Source organism: Oryza brachyantha, chromosome 11 (genome assembly GCF_000231095.2).
Source record: "Oryza brachyantha chromosome 11, ObraRS2, whole genome shotgun sequence".
NCBI classification, from domain to species: domain Eukaryota; kingdom Viridiplantae; phylum Streptophyta; class Magnoliopsida; order Poales; family Poaceae; genus Oryza; species Oryza brachyantha.
In genome coordinates this window covers 11,159,434-11,174,093 of record NC_023173.2, presented here as the reverse complement: position 1 = coordinate 11,174,093, position 14,660 = coordinate 11,159,434, and the positions used below count along the sequence as shown (strand labels likewise).

General features: G+C 37.2%; 1 protein-coding gene across 1 annotated transcript; it reads left to right on the top strand.

Annotated features, from left to right (window-relative positions):
* Positions 1 to 1,450: 1,450 nt before the first annotated feature.
* Positions 1,451 to 13,096, top strand: LOC102711108 (stemar-13-ene synthase-like). The gene is made up of 13 exons (XM_015842175.1): positions 1,451 to 1,565; positions 1,685 to 1,725; positions 2,268 to 2,550; positions 2,839 to 3,019; positions 8,015 to 8,232; positions 8,338 to 8,458; positions 8,565 to 8,662; positions 8,771 to 8,982; positions 9,066 to 9,178; positions 9,265 to 9,360; positions 10,069 to 10,284; positions 10,432 to 10,573; positions 12,488 to 13,096. The coding sequence occupies exons 1-13, from the start codon at positions 1,451 to 1,453 to the stop codon at positions 13,094 to 13,096; spliced, it is 2,445 nt and encodes an 814-aa protein (XP_015697661.1).
* The last annotated feature ends 1,564 nt before the right edge of the window (positions 13,097 to 14,660 follow it).

Here is a 14,660-nt window from a genome sequence, read left to right as displayed (position 1 = left end):
GTGTCCGTAGTTAGGAGAATTGGAATTTAATTGTCAAAAAAAAGGATAATTGGAATTTGTTGGTATGTTTAGGATTGATCAACAACAAAATTATGTTTTGTTTTTCTTTGGGCATTAGAGATATAATTAGTACAAATAAAATATCATTGAAGACCACTAAATAGTTAGAGGGTGATTCATTGACCTTTTCATGAAAAAAACCAAATGTTGTATTTACAAATAAAAACTAATTTATGAATAAAACTTCTATATATGTATTCAGTGAAAAACCCTAAACTGATTCTGAATTTAAGTTTGAAAATTTAAATTTTATTACTAACCACGAGAAGAAGCGAAACGATGTAATCATGTATTCGACTCTTGTTTTTATCCGCATCCACGCAAGAAGTCTAAGCCATTGCGTAAATCCATTAAGGTGAAAGCTGGTTCCTTTCATGGATTATGTTGAAAATTTGTAACTTTTTATTTTAAAAATACCCATAATTCTAAAAGCTGGTTCCTTGCAAAATATACATACGAACTTATGTGCTATAAACATTCAAACACGATGACATGTAAATTTATATCAAACCTTATTTTTACTTCAATCATTAGTACAGATGACCCTTCACAAATAACCTATTATGTCGCAGTGAACGCTAATACTAGGTTTTAGGCCTATCCAAACCCCAGCCAAACCCCTTAGGGTCGGTTTTTCAAAAAGCCGCTCGATAATTCACAAAAAATAAAGCCCACGCATGGCTTGACCGCTAGCCTTTTATGGGCCATGTCGGGGTTGAATAAGCATACATGTTAATTCGTCCCTCGGAACTCTTTAAATATTTTAACTCACCCTAAGTGTTCTAATGACTGGACAACGAATAAATAAATACAATGGGCTGGGAGCGACAAAAGGTTGCACCACATCATAGATATAGTATTTATAGACTTAACACATCATAGATAAGTATTTATAGACCTAGTGGCAAACACAGGACTAAATTTCTATTAATCATGAAACCTCTCCTTCTATTTAGCCATAATGAACATATGTAATAATGAAGTATGAATAGTGTGGCTTGGCCAATAGCAGTCAGGGATCAGCATTCTCTACTTTTTAAAGTCACGTGTATTTGTCACTAACACGTGAATATGTCAAACCCCTCGACTCACATGTAAGTAACAAAGATACCATTAATTTGAAGGTAAAAGATCTCAGTCTTCTAACATCTCTCCATCACAAGCTAGCTTTCTATGTTTTATTGTCAACTACGGTCAAGTTTCGACATGAATTTTGTGCAGCGGTCGATGCCTATTTGGTCTATATTGCCAAATATTTTGATATATATTTTTATGATTACTGAAATTATTTCTAGGCATACATTATACCATTCACCAATTTCGAAACAGTTTCTCCTCGAAGCCTGTCATGAGCTATTTTCACCCTGAGTTGTTGCCCGGACCGGGAACGATGTTGCTGAGTTCCTCCTCCTGCCTTGCCGGACAGTTCCCTGCAGGAGCTTCACCCCATGGGATGAATTACCCAAGAAGACCCAGCGGTGTGCCTCCTCCACTGGTCACCAGAGGTATGTGCTTGTGTATATGTTTGTTCTCTTCCAGGTTCCTCTCTGCTATACAGCCAAGATTACTTACCCGGCGACATATCTCACGTTTACTTGTTTTCCTCTCCATTCCCGGCCAGCAGCAGCATCGGTTGTGCCAAATTCAGGGATCCTGCAAGGCATGGTACTACACTGGATATATGACTTGTTTTATATACAACAATGTCTAGTGGATGTAGAGCTAATCTCGGTCATTTATTTTTTTTTCTAGTTCAGTAGATCGTGCCATTTTTTGCATTGACGATAGAACTCAAAAGTTAATAGTTAAAGACAAGAATTCACGTTTGACCGTATGCCTGGTTAAGGACAATAATACCGGCCGTAAAATAGTACTTTCTCCTGTCTTTTTTATTTGACATTATTAACTTTTAAATTCACGTTTGACCGTATGTCCTATTTTAAACTATTGTGCAAATATATCAAACTGTAACATATGCTTAAATTGTATTTAGCAATAAATTAAATTACAACGAAATAGTTACTAATTGTATAATTTTTTAACAAAGAAAAACGATCAAGCGTCGACTCAAAAGTCAATCACGTCAAATAATAAGAAAAAAAAGTAAAGGAAATACTCGCGGAGAGCACGGTGAAGGTGCTCGTATACACACACATGCATATCTCAATCCAAGGCTGAATGCATTCATTTTGGTGAAATATACACAGCACGGAGACAAACTGAAGGCTACAGTGAGAAAGCAGCTGCAGGGAGCCGAGCCATCGGCGTCTTCATACGACACGGCATGGGTGGCCATGGTGCCACTCAGGGGCTCTCCCCAGGCTCCGTGCTACCCTCAGTGTGTCCAGTGGATCCTTGACAACCAACAGCTCGACGGGGCTTGGGGCCAATCCCCTACCGGTGCAGCCACCAAAGAACTTCTCCTCTCCACGCTGGCCTGTGTTGTTGCCCTTAAGAGATGGAACACTGGCCCGGATCAGATCCGGCGAGGTAAACAAAGTGGTACCTCCTCCTCCGTTTCATAATATAAGATGTTTTAGTTATGACTATATATATCTTTTAGTTAAGATATATTGTCTATATATATGTCTAGATTTATTAACAACCATATAAATCAATAGTAAAATAATCTGACATTGTGAAACAAATCAAGGACGTAAGTATATAGCACACATTTATGTTGTTCCTGTTCTAACTAGTTACTCTTGTCTATCTCTTGCTGTTTTAGCTTGAGGCTAGAAGAGGGATTTTTAAACATATGGAAAATTGCTGTGACAGGACTGAATTTCATTGGAAGAAATTTCTCGGTTGCCATGGATGGGCAAACTGTCTCTCCTGTGGGGTTTAATATCACCTTTTCTGGTTTGCTTAACCTTGCTACTGAGATGGGTCTAGAATTCCCTGTTATTGAAAGGGACATCGATGATATTTTTTACCTCAGGGAGATTGAACTGAAAAGGTTAGTTCATGTAAACCGTCCGAGGACATACATCTCATTGGTGGTAGGAAAAATGTGTTTACAAGTGATCAGTATGCTATTAGCAAACCATCCTTTGCCCATGTCTTCTCACCTATGATTATGTTTATATATAAGTCAAAATTTGAATTTTAAGCCTTAAATTTAGAGTTGATTTTGGGGGTTGTCATTTATTTTTTTAGCTTTCGTTTAGATGATAACACATGTATAAAATTTTTACCAGCAAATTATTTTTTAATTATTAACGATCTGTTCAACTTGTGCTTAATATAAGCGAAACAATGAGGCCGTCGTAAAACCTGTTGAAATCAGTGGTATTTTGTACAGGTAATTTTGAAAACTCCATCGGAAGATCTATTTTCATAGGAACTGCCTGTGAAAATGAACTTATAGTTTTAGAACGAATTTATACGGGGCCACGCGTCTCAAGTCAAAATTCGATTCAAACCATTATTGGCTAGAGGAGGGATGCTATTCTTGTTGTACCTCTCCGAAACATTTAATATCTATTTAATACTCAAAAAAAATTAAAATAAATATATGCCATCTACTGCGAAGTTATAGATCTCACTTTGCATGACTTCATCGATATCAGGTCATTTAAAAAATTCAAAAAAATGTTTTTAAAATACATGCACGAATTTATAACAAACATTTGGCCCTTTGCTAATCTTAAATTAAAAAAAATGTTCAGCAATAAAGTTACAGACCTTCCCGAGGGCTATAATTCTCATGTAAAATATGACCTCGCCCAACATATCTTAAAAAAAAATAGACTGCATTCAAACATTTTAATTGGTAAAGCTACCTTTTTATGTTATTTCCTGTGGCAGTACTATGATCTGGTTGTGAATTTATTTAGCGTCAGCTTGATTCCACCATTAGATTAAAGATAAATAACGAAGTAACTGAAATAGCATTTTTCTTATTTTATGGAAAATCCCAAATATTTCTTAAAATGGGATAATGAAAAAAATAGCTTGTGAAAATAATTTCTTTATACAGTTTGTACTATATACTAAAAAATGATTTTTCATGACATCTGTTTTTACTTTTTTCAACAAACTATATATACAGCGCGAGTGAAAATCCCGTATATCTATACTGATGGACAACATAAGCATGAAAATAGATTTTCACCAACGGACGCTTAAAACAATCGCCATTGAAAATCAAATTAGAATAATATGTATTTGTATTTAACTATTTTATAAAAAAAACTAGATGAAGAAAACATCTACCACATTTAAAGATCTCAATGAGATCTACAACTTTATAGTTGACACAATTTAAGTAGCAAATATTCATTATAAGATTTAAGATCTATTTTTTCCAAATTCTTAGATATATGGTCCATGAATTAACAACTTTGTAGTTGAATTTTTTATTGAAAATCATTTAGAGAGGCAAATAAGTTTTTTTTCTTTTCAAACAATGGAATTAAAACAATATCATTGTAAATATAGATGACAAATGGTTCATACTGAGATGGTAACGTGATGGGTTTTTGGACAGATGGGTCTTGGTTGTGAATCCTAAAAATCACATTTGTGATTTTAACACAAAAATTGCCTAGATTAACGATTAGGACGCACAGGTGTGTTGTAGATAATTTCTAAAATTCAAAATATTTTTTATTTTATTTTCGTTCCTGAAGAGTCAAAATGTGCGTATCGATATTCGTTGGTGACGGCATTATGTCACCCGCTAGCAAAAATCGAATTTTCACTGGTGATCGAATACAGCCAGCAAACATCGTTTTCATTGACCTTAAGTTGCGGATGGACTGTCGACTGGCCACCAGCATAAACATGTTTTAGCCGCCGGTAAAAATTGTTTTGTATCACTGGTATTACATTTATTTTATACTCCTCCATTTCATAACGTAAGATGTTTGATTTTTTAGCTGCAACGTTTGATTATTCGTCTTATTCACAAATTTAGTACCAATATAAAAAAATGAAAAGTGTTGCTTAAAGTTCTTTTGATAATAAAGTAAGTCATAAGAAAAATAAATGATATTTTCATAATTTTTTTAATAAGACAAATGGTCGAAATTTCACAAGAAAAAAGTCAAACATCTTACATTATAAAACGGAGGGAGTATTTAGTTACCACCTCCATTCGTTTCTATGGAATGTTATTGGGATGGAGAGTCTGTAATACACATGTTTTATGATTACTTGGTGAAACAATTTATTTATAAAAACCATAACAAACATGAGGATATGATGAGTTCTTATTATATTTTAAAAGAGATTTTTTAACCATCTTTAAAAATTACATCAAGTTACCATATTTTTCAACGTAAGATTTCGGAAGTTAAGGACCATAATTTTATACTACAATTTTTTTTACCTCAAGATATTTTTAAGGATGATAAATAATATTATTCTAAAACATAAAATTTTGGCATCTATTTTCCATGCAAGATTTCAGAATGCGCGTACATATACCAGGATATCATGCATTTCCGAGTGGAGCTAGTATAAAAAAGCATACGATAGATTGGCACTATTTAGTTCTGCAAGTTAGCAGACCAGCTTGGAAAATACTTGCTGCAAACGTGGTTGATCCACTGGTACAGGACACCTTATTTTTCACTGGTCAAAACCCTTATCGATATTGGCCGTGTTATGGATGAACGATTACTGGTATGAAAGATCGTTAACATGTAAATCCTCATTACGAAAATAGCATATTTGTAACGGGTTATGATTACGAACAGTTACGGAAATGATATACTGATATAAAAGTCATCGGTAACGGGTAAATCCCTGTTATAGAAATAACATATCTATAATTGGTCATGTTTGCAAACCGTTACGGAAATGATATATTTGTAACGGGTTGTGATTACAAATCGTTACAAAAATATCATACCAGCAACAGATCACGATTACGAACCATTACGGAAGTCACATATCTATGATGGATCATGATTACGATCCGTTACGAAAATAATATATCTGTAAGAATATAATTACAAATTATTACAGAAATGATATATGTAACGGGCTATAATTACGAACCGTTATGGAAATACACTAGAAATACACAAAAAAAAAGTTCTAATTTTAAATGTCTAACAAGTTTAGCACCATCTATTCATCATATATATATACGATAAGGATTTGAACTCATGACCTCAACCTCCATACACACACACAAAATTCTAACCATCTCACCTATGAAACATTTTTTATTGCTTCTTTCATTTTATTCTGTTGAGTATTAATTTTGTGCATATTTGAATTTCTATATGATATTCAATTAAAAAGTTCTCAGCTATGAGGTTGGAGTTCTCGATGAGATCTACAACTTTCATATAGGTACCGTCTTCATCCAAGGTCTTTTAAAAATTTTAAATATTCATTTTCAAAATTTATTTAAATAACTATAATGTATATTTGGGCAATAAATTCAAATAAAAATATAGTCAATTATATGTTGTAGATAAACTCAATATTTACAACTTTGATATAGAGCATGTGTTCATCTAAGGTCGTTTGAAAAGTTTGAAAAATATCAAGTATTTCAAATAAATCCAATCAATAAGAAATTCAAATCTAGATATGTAAACAATGTCAAATTTCTTTTTTATTATGAAGTTGTAGACATCTACGCTTTCTCAATATAGCACATTTTTATTCGACATGGTTTGATAAATTCAAAAATTAGTATTGAAAATAGATCTAATATTTTGTAACACATATTTGAGCACATAAACAATCTCAAATAAAAATAGAGTTAATTACAAAGTATTAGATCTTTAGAAATCTTGAACTTTCCTATTGGGCATATCTCTCTCCAGAATAATTTTAAAAACAAAAATATTTTTTATGGATATTTTCTCATCCGCAATGGCTCGTAACTACTGACCTCTTTTTGGATAGCTACTTTTCGTAATAGGCCATAATTATGACGCGTTAAGTTATCCAACCTATGATACCTGTTACCGATATGTTCTCATTTATAATAGGTCATAACTATCGACTATTACGGATAACTCTTATTCATAAAGAACCATAATTAAGACCCATTATAGATAAGGTCAGTTATCTGTAATGATTCATCATATGACATCTGTTACCTATGTGTTCTCATGTGTATCGGGTAGTGGCGTTATCTTGTTATAGATTACCTGTCACGGTCCACAACTACCACCCGTTACAGATAACCATATATCCATAACATGTCATTCCTAGCGGGTATATGTAAAACATGCTATATTGTGAGTTGTTACAGTTGAGTTATCTGTAACGGGCCGTACCAATGGAGGGTTCTGTACTGGTGATCTTACTCTGTCTAGGCCTGCTAATGGGTTGGATAGAAATGGGTTAAATGGATTGGTTTTAATTTGGATTGTGTTTGGTTGGGTGTAAATGGATTGTAACTTCGAATGGTCTGGATTGGATTGGGTTATAGAAACAAATGGATTGGTATGGACTAGATTTGATTAGTTTATTTTAGGTTCTAAATGGATTTAACCCGTGGAGGATAAATAGATCCTTTAATTGGATAATAGACATATGTGGGCCCCACATATAGAAATCGACCAAAATTTACACAAAGTTACTTTTATACATAACAGATCATCTCACTAAATTTTAGTCAAATTTGATAAACTTTTATAGTGTGAACGCGAGTTTTAAAATTTTAGATCCGAGTTTATACATATCAAATGGTGCATCTATTTTGCAAGAGTGGGTTGAATCCATTTTAACCAAATGGGTTGGTGCGGGTTGGGCTAAAATCAAAGTTGGATTGGTTTGGATTGGATCCCAATAAAAAATAATTGGTGCGGGTTGGTTTGGTAGACTAATTAGCAAAAAAATGGATTTAAGTGGATTTGGATTAGATTACAACCCAGGCTTAACTCTGTCTAGTAATGCTTACTTCTAGAGGGTAAATGGCTGTAATGACACTTTTATCATGTGACATTTTCGGGCTTCATCAACTAAATTTGCAACCAAGGGATGGCGGTGGCACAGGTGCAGCAAGAAAAGCCTTCATGGCATATGTATCAGAAGGGCTTGGGAGAAGACAGGATTGGGACCTTGTAATGCCATATCAGAGGAAGAACGGCTCATTGTTCAACTCGCCTTCCACAACGGCTGCTGCAGCAATCTACAGCTGCAACGACAGGGCACTCGACTATTTGGGTTCACTCACTAGCAAATTCGGTGGCTCAGGTGCGTCATGTTTTACATTTCGTCCAAACAAATTGTCAAGAATGTATATATATATATATATATATATATATGAGATTTCAAATTGGAGATGTGTGTTTTTTGCAGTGCCAGAGATATATCCAGACAATTTATACTCCCAGCTTTGCATGGTGAACACTCTCGAGAAGATGGGGATCTCTTCGGATTTTGTCTATGAGATACAAGACATATTGGACATGACTTACAGGTATTTTCAGGTTGCAATTCCTCAGGATTTTACTATTCCAAGCTAATAATCTGCTGTATCTCTGTATACCTATTCCTACATGTTCATGATTATGGTATGCTTGAAGGTGCTGGATGCAAAACGAGGAAGAAATCATGTCGGATATGACGACGTGTGCAGTGGCATTCCGTTTCCTTCGTATGAATGGTTATGACATCACCTCAGGTGCTTGCACACAAGTTTGAACATCATTTATGTTTGCTTGGGTTCAGGAGTAAAAGTTTTACTTCTTTTTTCAAAATTTTAATCAACCACCTCGGAACTGTTGATCAGATGGAATGGCTCAATTTGCTGAACAATCCTGCTATGATGATTCAATTCATGCATATCTCAATGACATTAAGCCTTTGATGGAGCTGTACAGAAGTTCACAAGTTTGCTTCTCCGAAAATGACTTGATCCTACAAAATATTGGTTCCTGGTCAGCTAAAGTTTTGAAGCAGCAACTCTCCTCCAGAAAGATGTCAAAATCATTAACACCAGAGGTAATTAAGTACTGTCACATTTTAAAATGTCAGAAAAAAGGAATCATTATTTTCTGTAAACACCATGCTTGTCCTTTTTTAAGGTTGAGTATGCCCTTAAATTCCCCATCTACGCAAACGTGGAACCCCTAGAGCACAGAGGGAACATAGAACGATTCAAGACAAACAGCTTCCATCTTCTGAAATCAGGATACTGGTAAATTAACATCGTCATATCTGGGATGCTGCTTCATGTTTTATTAGCATTATCCTGAACTCTGAACATATCATAAATTTGATCAGTGGCTCCCGCGCAAAGGAAGAAATTCTTGCCTTGGCTGTTGACAAATTGCATTCTGCCCAGTCTGTTTACCAACAGGAACTTCTGTTTCTCAAGAGGTTTGTATATCTTTCTATATTTCCAGAGTTTTTTCAATATTCTTAAAAAAATACCTCAAGGTTTTTTAGTGTAAAAAATTAATATCTTGAGTTACGGTGTATCTTAAGGTACGAGAATTTTGCATTAAAATTTTTGATATCTCAAGATACTTTTTAAGAGTTTTTTCCATAGTTTTTCAATATCTTTGAAAAAATATCTTAAGGTTTTTTATTGTAAAAATTTAATACCTCAAGCTACGTTGTATCTTGAGGTACGAGAATTTTGCATTAAATTTTTTGATATCTAAAGATACGTTTTAATAGTAAAAAGCCCATCTTTCCAAGGATGGACGCTGATCAGCTCAAACATAAACCAGCTATTGGCTATGGCCATCTCTAGTTTAAATAAATAATGTGAATTATGAGTTATAATTCATTTAGTTCAACTACAGTTAGTCACAAATTATCTGCAGACCGAGCCGTACCCATCCCTAATCCATTTGTCTGACACCCACCCATATTCATGCCTAGCAGCTGTGACATTTGAGACCAACGTTAATCTGACAACATAAATAGATATAGAGTAATTTTACAGTCTTGAGAGAAGATATAAAGTGGTATTATCTTCCGGTATCTAAGGTATCAAACTAAAATTTTGATAAATGTATCTCTCCGTACCTACTCAAGAACCGTAAAATTACTCATATACATATATGCCTATTATTGCAGCTGGATGGCAGAATACGGACTGGATGAGCTGAAATTCGCAAGAGTACAGCCGCTGCAGTCGCTCTTGTGTGCCGTAACGCCGTTGTTCCGAGAAGAACTGTCGGACGCCCGTGTTGCATGGGCCCAGAACGTCATACTGTCGACCGTCATGGACGACCTGTTCGACGGCGGAGGATCCATGGAGGAGATGAGGAACCTGGTCGCCCTCTTCGAGAAGTAATATATAAACGCTCGATCGTCTCTCATTTTCTTTCTTTTTCTTCTCGTAGCTTTCGAGTGATGTGCTGTTGGAGTATTTTTGTTTCTTTGATGGATGATTCGTATCAATTTTTGCTGTGTTTTACGTCTTTGTGGTCGATGCAGATGGGAGAAGCACGGTGAGGTTGGCTTCCTGTCACAGAACGTGGAAATTGTGTTCAATGCTGTTTACCACACCAGCAACCGTGCTTATGCGAAGGCCGCGCTGCTGCAGAAACGCAGTGTCGTGGTTCACATGGCCGAGCAAGTAATTAAGTCTCACTGATTGATAAGTACTCCCTCTACGTATTTTATTGGAAAAAGGACGAATTACTCCTAAAGTATCATGGTCGACCGAATTACCCCCCTAAACCCAAAAACCAGACATCGTTCACCCTGAACTTTTAACACCGGACAAATTACCCCCCTCGACACAATCCAAAGCGGTTTTGTGCTACGTGGCATACACATGGCAATCCAGTCAGCATTTTCTTTTTTAATGGTGGGCCCACATGTCATAATCCTCTCCCTCCTTCTCTCTCACTCTCCCTCTCCCTCTCTTTCAGAGAAAAAGGGCGAGGGCGCCAGCGGTCGGCGAGCACGGCGGAAGGCGAGCGAGCGCGGAGGCCGTGTGGGCGGCGGGCAGGAGAGTGAGGGCGTGCAGATGGCTGGCGCCGCGTGGGGGTGGCGGGCTGACGAGCGCGGGGACGGTGTGTGGACGACACGGGGGCGGCGCCGCGTGCGGGCGACATGCGGATGGCCAGCGCCGCGCTGGGGCAGGCCGACGGGGGCGGCGCCGCGCTGGGGCGGCATGCAGATGGCCGGTGTCGCGCGGGGATGAGAACCCACCATCGTCGCCGCGCCTTCACATGCTCTCGCCGCCGTCACCGCCCGTCTAAGCGTCGTTTCCGCCACCTCGTCGACGCCACCGTCGACACCCGCGGCCCTGACTACTGTCGCGGGCTGTCAGCGTCGCTCCATGCATCGCCGCCGCCGTGAGACCTCGTCGGCCTGTCGCCGCCGCCGTCTTCGTCGTCTTCCATGCACCGCGCCGCTGTGAGACCTCCTTGGCCTGTTGCCACCGCCATCTTCGCCATCTTCCGCGCGCCGCACCACCGCCTCCGCTAGTCGCCACTGCACTGTCGCTGCACTGCCGCCGTCCACATCCCTCGCCCCTGCCTGTCCTCCAGCTGCAAGAAAGGAAGAGAGAGAGTGACAGGCTCTGATAGGTGGGCCCCACTATTAAAAAAGAAAATGCTGACTAGATTGCCACGTGTACTTCGTAGGACAACCGATTTGGATTGTGTCGAGAGGGGTAATTTTGCCGGTGTTGAAAGTTCAGGGTGAACGGTGTCTGGTTTTCGGGTTTAGAGGTAATTCGGCCGACTACGATACTTCAGGGGGTAATTCGTACTTTTTCCTTTTTTATGACGTCCTTGAATTTTGGATTTACATTTGATCATTCATTTTATTTAAAAATTTTATATAATTTTTTAGTATTTTGGTATGATTTGATTTATTGCTAAAAAACGTTAAACCCACCCTATTAATTACTTTTCATGTTTGCAAATGAAAAAAATAATAAGACAACAATTAAATATAAATAGAAAAATCAACGGTGTAAAATAAAAAATAGAGAGAGTATACTTTAAGGCCCTTTTGGAACACATGAATTTTACAGGAATTTGAAAGGAAATAGTTCAGTTCCTCCAAATTTCCTTTGAAAATCCTTTGAAGCGAAGAGGCCCTAATTTTGGAATCAATATAACTTTCTATAACATATTGACCGTAGCAGGGTAATAAAAGTGAAATCTAACTGCAAGTTTTCATAGATATTTAAAATATAAAACTTGAACTTTTCTACGGTAGCTTTATCCTTTTATCTAGCTATCATGTTATGGCTGACAAATTTCTTATAACATTACGTACTTCTATTCCAATTTTATCCCTATTACAGGGTGTAGTACATAAAATCAATCGAAATCAAATTGACTCGTATTTTTAGTAATAAAAAATTTACATATGTATTCTTAGTGATCTGAAAGCCAAGGCTGAAAAATAAACTTTGTTAAAAATATTCGTAAAATCAATTTCATATTTTAAACAAAAATTAAAATTTTGCCTTATAAATATAAGAAAAACGAAAAGAGAAGAAGCTAAAAAAAAATATCTGTGCATGCAGTGGGCGGTAGAGGCCAGGGCGATGATGGCCGAGGCAGAGTGGGTGGCAAGCAAGCACATGCCGGCGACAATGGAGGAGTACCTGTCTGTGGGTGAGTACTCCTTCGGGCTGGGCCCCATTGTCCCATTGTCGTTGTACCTTCTGGGCCACGAGCTGCCGGAGGAGGTCGTCCAGAGCGGTGAGTATGTGCGGCTGCTGCGCCTCGCCAGCGTCGTCGGCCGCCTTCTCAACGACGTGGCGACCTACGGGAGGGACATGGAGGCAGGGAAGCCCAACGCCGTCCTGCTGCAGGCTCTTCGACGTGACGCCACCACCGGCGGCGGAGTATCTCCGGCGTCCATGGTGGCGGCCAAGGAGGACGTGAGGAGGGTCATCGCGGCGGCCAGGATGGAGCTGCAGAGGCTGGTGTTCAGAGATGGGCACGTGGTTCCTCGGACGTGCAGGGAGGTGTTCTGGCAGACGAGCAAGGTGGCGAGCATCTTCTATGGAGAGGAGGAAGACGGGTACTCGCACAAGGCGATTCGGAGCATGTCTGACGCGGTGATTCTTGATCCGATGCAGCTAGCTGCACCTACCACAACTTTACATTGGAGCGAAATCGAACTGTAAGAAAGAAAATCAAACAAAGTAGCCTATGGACAGGCACACGTACGTCTTAAAGCAAATCTAATGAATTGAAAAATTAATTGATAGACTAAAAATTTTCAAGTGAATTGAGTAATAGTAAAACCTTGTTTAGATTGGGTTGTGCTGATCTCTTCCATTTTTTTTCTTATATTGTGGGCATTCTCCTCCTTATTTACTGTTATTATTATTTACATGTGGACGGAAGCATACAACGGTTTTATATAGAACCTTTCTACGAGGAATACTTCTATACACAGTGTTTGTAAGTATTATTATGTATACATTGGAATGTTCCAAATCATTTTTTTTCACGTATTGTTTATTTATCTCATAAAAAGGAACAATGGTGGTAGTGTGTACTGAATCTACTATCCAACCTCCCCACCAACTCCCTATTTTTTATGAAAAAAATAGGATCAATACATAAAACATCCTTAGTAACACTATTTTATTGTGGAAAAAAAAGAATTGCGGGACAAGTGAGACTGCATCCCAGTCAAAAGAATATGCAACATTTAAGATATAGCATATGCAGCAAATATTGATCATAATATGTTAATGATAGTTTTATTTGATAAAATTTTAATATAACACACGGATAATATGCTAGTACATAAAATATATATATATATATATATATATAATGTTTGTACGCTGTATATTTGTCTGTAAAAGAAATCTACGTATAAAGTTCACTGCATAACGTTTATTTGTATACTTGTTATAATTATTTTTCAGGCCAACACGTTCTCCATTTGCTAATAAACGAGTGTGCCCATTTTAAATGCGATTAAAAAAAAATAGGTACGTAATTACATGAGCTCTGCAAACGCTCGTGGGCCCAACGGGCAAGGATTAATTTAGCAGTGAGCTATTGGAAGTAAGAATATGAGATTCCACGCGTATGCCAAATGCGCGCGGCCCATATAGCCAGAAGTGGCAAGAATTAAAACACATTTGTACTGCCTCCATTATTCTAAAATTAAGCATTTATAGTTGTTTTAGAGAGATTAATGTTACGATGAAAATAATATGGAGCTCTTTAATAAATAAGGGGCGGGTGATGGTGAGAGAGTAGAAGGGGATAAAAGAAAAAAAATGAAAGAGAAGTGGATGAGACAAGATTAAAATGCTAAAATCTTATATTTAGGAAAGCTTATAACAGAGTAAGATAAAAAAAATAGAATATGAAAAGATAAAATATGCCCTCCGATCTGTTTAGTTCTCACAACTCATGTAATCTTAAGAAAAAATCCTACAATTAAGACCTACCTAAAAAAACTGAATATATAACTATGTGATACAAAATAACTATTTGCATGCACCCGAGCACTCAATCACATCAGCTTGATCTTTTTGCTTGTGCTTATGTTTATATAAGCCAAATTTTGAATTTCCAACTATAAATTTAGAGTTGCTTTCGTGGTTTTTCTCACCGAATAATATTTTTCAACCTTAGCTTTTATATCGATAAAAATACGTATATAAATATTTTATTCACAAATTATTTTTTATTTATAAATGTGTAGTTTGACTCTTTTTCAAA